The sequence below is a fragment of the Lolium perenne genome, chromosome 3, assembly GCF_019359855.2.
Source record: "Lolium perenne isolate Kyuss_39 chromosome 3, Kyuss_2.0, whole genome shotgun sequence".
In the NCBI taxonomy this organism is placed as follows: Eukaryota; Viridiplantae; Streptophyta; class Magnoliopsida; order Poales; family Poaceae; genus Lolium; species Lolium perenne.
In genome coordinates this window covers 226,340,354-226,348,769 of record NC_067246.2, presented here as the reverse complement: position 1 = coordinate 226,348,769, position 8,416 = coordinate 226,340,354, and the positions used below count along the sequence as shown (strand labels likewise).

The 8,416-nt window shown below is 44.3% G+C and overlaps 1 protein-coding gene across 1 annotated transcript; it reads right to left on the bottom strand.

Moving 5' to 3' along the window:
• Positions 1–2,973: 2,973 nt before the first annotated feature.
• On the bottom strand, positions 2,974–7,445 carry LOC127343545 (vesicle transport v-SNARE 13). The gene is made up of 5 exons (XM_051369667.2): positions 7,141–7,445; positions 6,984–7,042; positions 6,518–6,706; positions 4,755–4,925; positions 2,974–3,363 (listed from the first exon to the last, which is right to left on the bottom strand). Exons 1-5 carry the CDS (start codon positions 7,232–7,234, stop codon positions 3,214–3,216), a joined length of 663 nt encoding a protein of 220 aa, XP_051225627.1. The 5' UTR covers positions 7,235–7,445; the 3' UTR covers positions 2,974–3,213.
• Between the last annotated feature and the right edge of the window lie 971 nt (positions 7,446–8,416).

The following is an 8,416-nucleotide window of genomic DNA, read 5'->3' as shown; positions in this document are numbered from 1 at the left end:
AGGATAGGTCGTAGGTCTTCTTCTCAAGGGCTAAAACCAAATTCTATGAATCAAACATAAAAAACGTAAGGCTCAGACCTAGGGCAGCCGCTCCTTTCGCGCATGTTCTTCAGTTTCCCAGCTGCCGCCACAACAAACTCCTAGCATATGATCGCACCACAAAGCCCCAAACACCCTCTCACGACTCCTTTAAAAATGCTGCATCGAAACAAACCTTAACATGCTCGATGCTTGGTCTAGTCCAGGTTTTAGATTGTTGGATTTGGGAAGTTGTCAGCGTTGGATTTGCTGACTGGAAATTCCACATGTCTCTGAATTGTATGTCAGACCTCAGCTGCACTACGATCCTTGCCCTCTGCATTCTTTTTATTCCGTTCCGTCCACCAATCCCATATAAGAACTAACACCATATGTTTTTAATCACTTGGAAGAGACAAGATAACCTCAAACATTTCCCTCGAGGTAGGGGCAGACAAGAGCTTCACTTGAACATCCTCTAGTAGAGGAGTGAGCCACACATGTTTGACATGTCTGCATTTGAGGAACAATGGCCGCCATGCATCCTCATCCACCCGATATCACATCGGGCATCTGATGTCCAAATCAACTCTTGTTCTCTTGATATTTTTGTGTGTGGGCAGGCTATTACAGCATAGCCTCCAATTGAACACTTTCACCTTCCATGATAACTTCAAACTCCAGAACTTGTTCCATAAAGGGTTGATGGCTCCTGGAGCAGCCAGTGAGCTAGTATCATGGTGCATACGAGCATCTCACAGGCTAAACCCTAGCCTATACGGAGATTTGACTGAGAAAATTCCCTTACTCTCGAAATGACATGACACCTCGTCCTCCATCACCGGTCTGATTGGGATTGCGATAACTTCTTTAGCATCATCTCGATAAAATACAAAACGTACCATCTCCTCCTCATCCCAGCATGCATTTCCTTGATCCATAAGATCACACAACCTCATGGGATCATCTAGTTCATTGGGTGTACGTGGTCTCCTTGTAGTGCCCCTTAGTATCCATGGATCGTTAGAAAACATTGACAGTTTTTCCGGAACAAATCCGCCAAATGACACCATGTTTTAACAATTCCAGGCCCCTCAAAATGCTACGCCAAGTGTATGACATTGCTGGTTTCAGTCACACCTCAAGGCTCAAGTATAGCCGTGTTTGGATATTATGTGGCCTTCAAAACAATACAACAAAGGGAGTCCAGGTTTTGTAACATCTTTGAGAGGGGCGGCAGTGCGCATTCGGCTTGCGTCAGTGTCGGTAGTCGTCACTAGATGGTCCAAAGACCTACTTGTAATTTTATTACTTTTGAGTATGTTTGTACTACTATTGATGATTATTAATAGATTGGGGGAAGTTTCACAAAAATTAATACTCCCTCCGATTCATATTATTTAAAGCTAAAATGGATGTATCTACAACTAAAATATATCTACATATATCTATATTAGCCTTAAGCAATATGAATCGGAGGGAATACGTAGACCATGAAATCCGAGACCTGCCTCATCCTTCAACAATGATAAATTTTCCGAGTTAATTCATTCACACTTTGTTTATCCCAACATCACGAGATTGTTTTAGCCTACGCATTGTTTGCATATAGTCTACGCATTATTTGTATATACTTTATTCGAAAATAGGATGCCTATAATATTTGGATAAAGTTAAACTTCTTAAAATTTGATCAACTATATAGATAAAATGTCAACATTTATAATTCCAAATTAACATTTTTAAAAACCATCATGAAATATATTTTTATAATATGTGCATTTAAAATTTTAGATATTGATATTTTTATGTACGTAGTTGCTCAAACTTTTAAAAAAATTGACTTTAACTGAAAACTATAGGCATCCTAATTTGGGGAGGAAGTAGTTCCGCCATCTTAAATTCATTCCGTCGTTATTAGCCACTGGATACCACCACCCTCCCGTAGTCCCGTTGCACGCGGCACGTACGCACGCACGTATGTCATCCATTCCGTTCCGTCCAACACCCCGGTTTTCCGTTCAAAACCGTGGAAAACAATCGCAGCCCGTTGGAAAACAAACGCGGGAGGTGTTTGCATGCAGCCCGTTGCAAATTAAAGACCGCGCCTTCTCAAAAACGGATTCCCGGTGGAGTACACAACCTTCTGGAATGGCGTAACGCTCACTTGAACATCCTTCTGGAATGGCGTAACGCTCACAACCTTCTGGAATGGCGTAACGCTCACAACCTTCTGGAATGGCGTAAAGCAGCAGCAACAGAACTTCTGTCGGAAGGTTCGAGGAAGGTCACACTTGAACGCGTAACGCTCACGCGGATGAGCAAGATAAATGCCCAAACAATTCGTCAAAAAAAAGAGTGCGCAAGAAATTGGTCTCGCTGACGCTTTCCTGTTTCAGCGTTCGGGCAACCGCGGCAAATATGCGATTCCCTTCCAAAAAAGTCTCCTTCCATTCAAGGAAAGTCGTACCACGCATCATCCGCCTTCCATAGTCCTCGAGCTCGGGGCATCGCAGTCAAGGCCTTGATGCTGCTGGCCTTACCCGAAATGGGCAGCAAATCAAAGCATCAGATACGGCCATATCTATCGCATACTACCACCCACTTGCCGACCTAGATCAGCCGCTATCTTCTGCACGCACACCAGCAGATCTGCCGCCCACAGACTGCGTCTGCGTGCACAATAATTCAGAAAGCGTCTCCAAACTCGACAGCGATAACAGAATGGACGTAGAGCTGGCTAAACACAATAATTGGATGGTCAATGACAACAGTTCAGACTTCAGAGTTCTGAGTCTAGGACACACAATCCACGGAGTAGCGTAACAGGATGCACAACCAACATCAAATATGTAACACAACCAAGTACTACCTCCGTTCCACAATATAAGCCGTCCTAGAATCAGAACTAAGGCTTATATCGTGAAACAGAGTGATATTTCAGAAACATCTTCATGGAGACAACATATTTTTACCTTTTCTTTTCTTTTTGAATACTTACATCACAAATTGATCAGGCACATCTGATCAGAGTGTTACTATACATGACGTGACAATGAACCGCTCGAATGTTTGATGCTCGGGGAAACAGGTGAATTTGGAGGGACAGCCTGGGTTGTCCAATGTACAGCGTCCACACTACCTTACCACACAATCACTCAGCACACTTGCAACTTGGAGGACCTGCCTGGCTCACTAGGCGAACTTAAAGTACAGTATGATAAGTATGGCGAGAACTAGAGCTGACATGATTCCCCCAATGATCCACTTGTTCCTGTCCATCCTCTTTGACATCGCCGCCAGGATCTTTTTACTCTTGCCAATGTTATCATCGACACCATGCAACTGTGAGCATCAATAATGGAGTTGTGAATATATTTGTTTGATGGGAGCAGAGGTGTGAACAAATAAGTAAATGTAAAAATCATGGTTATAGCGAACATTGGCCTGTAACTTTGTAAGTAATGTCACTATCAAAGTGACAGAACCTAACAGAATAACAAAACAAGGAATAAAGATGGGAGTCATGCTGGCAATCACTCGTTTTTATGCTATCAGCGTCCATAAGCCCTCCACATACAAAAATTACAGTACGTTAATCCCGCAGATAGAACAACGGCAAATCATGAGACAAAAACACATCTTCATGCTGAAAAGTACTTTAGATTGCCGCACTATTTCACAGGAATTTCAGTCAGTGCAGCTAACTGAAGGGTTTGTGCAGAAATAAAGATATCAACAAATGCATATGCACAAAAAGGGAGGTTACTACTGGCTCTTTATATCCAAGAGAATAGACCAATGAGATCTGTAACTTCTGAATATTAGAGACCTCAAGTGGCGGAGGCTGAATAAAGGACTTGTCTCTATGCTAGGAGTAACATGCAGTTCAACACATCATGCACAATAAAACACATGTTCACCCAGTGACCCAGAACAGACTAACACACATGAATAAGAATGCTCCAATACTAAGCATGTGTGAGCATAGCTACCTAAGCAGCGTGCTTTCACAAACATGCAATTGTTTCGTATAACAAATTTAAGTATACACAAGGAATATAATATATCAGGTTATAGATAAATTGTGGAGAAAATACAAAATGAACTAAATTGTTTAAGTTGGAGACACCTTTCAAAGCTGCTGCACCTAATACCATTTAATAAACTAAATGGACTACAGTTCCATTTTGAAACGAATGTCAACTTAACCTTATTTATACATAGATATAGAGTATAAATCAATCAAACTTAGAACCTAACTGCTAGCATTCAATTGTTACATATATTTGCTGGTTGCAGCTGATCTACCTATTTACCAGCAAACCAACGGGATGGAGGAATGAAGAACGGAAGAGAGCTTTAGTAGTAGTGATGGATCACATAATATTACTAGAGGTGTAATTTCATCACCAAGGGGGAGTGGGCATTGGCGAGGATTTGGTAAAACCCTTCCTTTCAGCCAATCCCCTCAAATACTCTTCCATCCAAATCCACTAGTACGGAGGAGTGTTTTCAATTTACACAAAAATGCAGAGGTTTGTGAGGGGTATCTTAGGTTTATCCCATGCAAAACCGGCTTGGTAAACAAACTATTGGGGATTTTTCTGGATCTTGAACTAGACCAGGATAATCACCTCCAATCCCTTGAATACACTTTAAATACACTAGAATTATACAAGGAAATCTAAATAAGAGTAACAGGGAGAAAAAAGCAGTTATGACTGAATACATACGGTGGTGTGGGCATGCAGTAGTGACTGCCGTTGTTGATGAAGGTCCTGAAGAATTGACACACCAAGATCTTCTGCCTCCAGCATAGTTGTCCGGCTCTGTTTAATTCTGTCAGTGGACTGATTCAGTCGCTCAGTTGTCATCATCAACCTCCCCCTTTGATCAGTAGACACCTGAGCCAGTAAATAATCCACAAGCACAACATGAGTACTAAAAAATAGGAAACATTAAGAACTTTTAGATAATGCTTAAGAAATAAGAATGAACATAGTAATGTTGCGTTATCCTATACACTTCAAATATGTCAGACAAAGAACAATGTTTCCAGCAAACAGAAAGGCAACCCATGGAATTTATAGTAGTATCCATCCAGGAATATATAAAGTGGATAGTACGGTCTTTCTTCTGAATAGTAAGTAGCCTCATACGTATTCCTGGATGTTGCTGGTACTTCCTGCTTAAGAACAGGTGTATTTTTTTTGGTCCAAGCAAGTACAGTTCTTCTCAAAAAGCGGGTACAGTTCTGCACATGCAGTTTACTTTCTCAGGCAACAAGCATGCTACTGAAAGTAAAATGGTACTAATACTTTGTATAAGACGCATCTATAAATTGTAATACTGATTTCCTTGTTAATGAGCATATTTAAAAAAGATTGAGTCATTTTCCCCATCTTTGTTTCCTCTGTAACTTGCTTTGGCAGATCATCATGTTCAATACGAAAGCACTTTGTTTCTTCAATAACAATAGCCAAATGCAACTCATAACTCAAAACAAACCATAGTTAGTTAGGGGACATACGAGTCCTGACGAAAAACGGAATTCAGTGGCATAGTGGAGAGACAATGTCCATTGGGAATCGAAACCTAGAAGTATATCAAATAACTGATAATCAAATTATATGCTTCTAAATTAACATTTAGCATGTCGCATGTTATAAAAAAATAGAACAAAAAGGGTGGGATAAGTGTAGATGCCACTGCAATGGTCATCATTTTGAGATTTTCACTGCAATCATCATCAACTCATCATTTTCGAAAAAGTCATTGCAATCACCAGCATTTTTTGAGAAATGTTATCCATTGTGCAACAACCAAAAGATACGGAATAACCTGACTAGACCAACATTCAATTTTTTTGACTAAGGTACCCAAGTTCTGAACTGAATAGCACGATTGACAAGGCAAACAAACTGAGGTGAAATATTGTGTTCATAGGTCGCACCCTGTCTGATCATGTGTTACAGAACAAATAAACTTGTCACTGCACGCACTCTAACCATAATTGAGTAATGAGCAACATTACTAAATACACCTTCAATGGCACAACTCAAGTACAGGTTGAACCAATGGAGTAAAGTACTAGTATAACTCAAAATAACCCAGCTGAAATTAAATATGGATCTATTAGTCTAATCATGGGCAACAATAAGGTTCCATAATACTGTCAGTAATTTATATATGTATGGTTCCACATTTGAATGAACATAATGTATCACCCTCGGTCATCATTTTAGCACCAACCCAAGCACCTAATATCAAGTACCACATAGGAAGGTGTATATACAGAGAGTTACCAGGATATTAAGAGCACACAAATTCCTCTATCGTACGTACTTAAATGTGGCATGCATAGGATATCGTATTTTGACAAAGGTTACATATTATAAATGAACGTAATTAACAGAACCGGACATCTGTGGGGGCTACAATGTCAAGCCAGAACAGTCTAAGCGGCGATTGAACCGCTGTAAGTTAGAGCGCTCACCGCGAGTGTGTCAGCCATGCCAGATTCAAGGAGTTCCTCCCTTGTAGCCTGCCTGGCATTGGGCGCCGAGATCCTCTTGACCTCGCTCTTGAGGTTGTTGAGGTCAGATTTGTATTCCCGCAGCTTAGCAAGCAAACCTGCCTTCGTGCTCGGCTGCAGGCTCCTCGCCTCCAGGTCCATCTTCCGAATCTGCATATACATAACATAAAAGAGAACATCACATACTGCCTCATCTCCCAGTGCAACAAGGGTACACGCAGTCTCAAAGCCCAGATAATCTGCACAGCTCCCCCAAATCACACATTCAAGCCATTACACCTATAAGATGCCTCCACGGCTACACCTCGCAGAATACCACGCGCAATTCTAATTGCTCCGCGACAGCAGAATGTCGGTCATCAGATTCGCATAGCTATGTAGGACAGAGGATCCCGAAATTCGAAACCCGTAATATATAAGTATTTACCAGCGATTCAGCTTCCTGCACGCCGGACTGTATCTCGGAGAGCCTCTGCTTCTTCTTCTCTGCGAAGACCTCGCCGTGTTAGACGAAACCAAGAACTAGAAATCAAAACGGGGGGACGAATCCCCCGGCAAGGGCAGACGGGCAGCTGGGCACGTACCTCCATCGAGAGCGGAGGCGGCGGTGCACTTGCGGAAGAGGGAGGCGGAGACCTCGCAGTACTGGCGCTCGTAGCCCTCGAACACCTCGCTCATGGCTGCTCCCCTCGATCGCCTCCGTCCGTCCGCGCGCGCGCCCGAATCCCCCCTTCCGAATTCCGCGCCCAAATCGCTCCGCGGCCTCGAATCGAGCGGGCACGAAATCGGCGAGGATTCGGACCGGGCGGACTTGGCGAGCGAGGATTCGATGGAAGCTTCGGGTCTTGATTGGGGGATTTGGTGTCGGAGAGTCCGATAAAATAGGCGGATTAGCCTTCGCGGGCAAGGCGTGCGCACTGGCAACTTGGCATTGTGCGTTAATTGGGATTGGGACACTGCCTTGTGGGACCGTCCGATTTGTGGATATCCTGTTAAGAAGCAAAGCTGACGGCGCGGCAACACTTATTTAATGTTTATCATTTTTCCTTACAAATCCTGTGAAACTGAATCTTCTCATACTCTGTAATTTTTTCCATTTGAAATCTTATTATGGGCTGGTTGGCAAGCTGTACCACCCTGATCAGGCCAGGATGACCTTCTTGAGCAAGAAGAAAGAGAGGAGGGGATTTGTTCTTTCCTTTCTCAATTCACTCAGGCCTTGTAACCACGTGGTTCAGTTCCGCCGGGATAATTTTCGGCCCAGCTCCATTGATGCATTCGGTTAACACTGGGGCGAGAAATTTCCCGGCCCAATCCACCCCGATCTCCTCCAAACCACCGGGGAAATAAAAATCGCCTCATACCTCGTGGAACCATTCCCCGAAGCGACCGGAAAAAGTCCTCTCGCAAGTTGACGGTGGTGGCAACGCATCTTGGAAGGGGCGGCGGCGAGGCGTTCTGCAGCTGATGGCGACGGAGGCGATGCGTCCTGCAGGCTGCAGCCAATGGCGGCGTCAACGCTTGGAGCTGGCGGCGGCGAGGCGTCCTGTGGCTGATGGCGACGGAGGCGATGCGTCCTGCAGGCTGCAGCCAATGGCGGCGTCAACGCTTGGAGCTGGCGGCGCGTATTGGAGCCGGCGGCGGCGACGCGACTTGGAGCCGGCGGCAGCGATGCGTCCTGGATCGGGGACGACAGCGACGCGTCCTGCAGCTGGCGGCAGTGCCGCGTCCTGGATCTGGCGGCGATGGTGACGCGTCCTGGAGCTGCCGCCGGCGGCGCCGCGTCCTTGATCCGGCGGCGAAGGTGACATGTCTTGGAGCCGACGCCAGCGCGACCCATCCTGCAGCTGGTGGCGACAC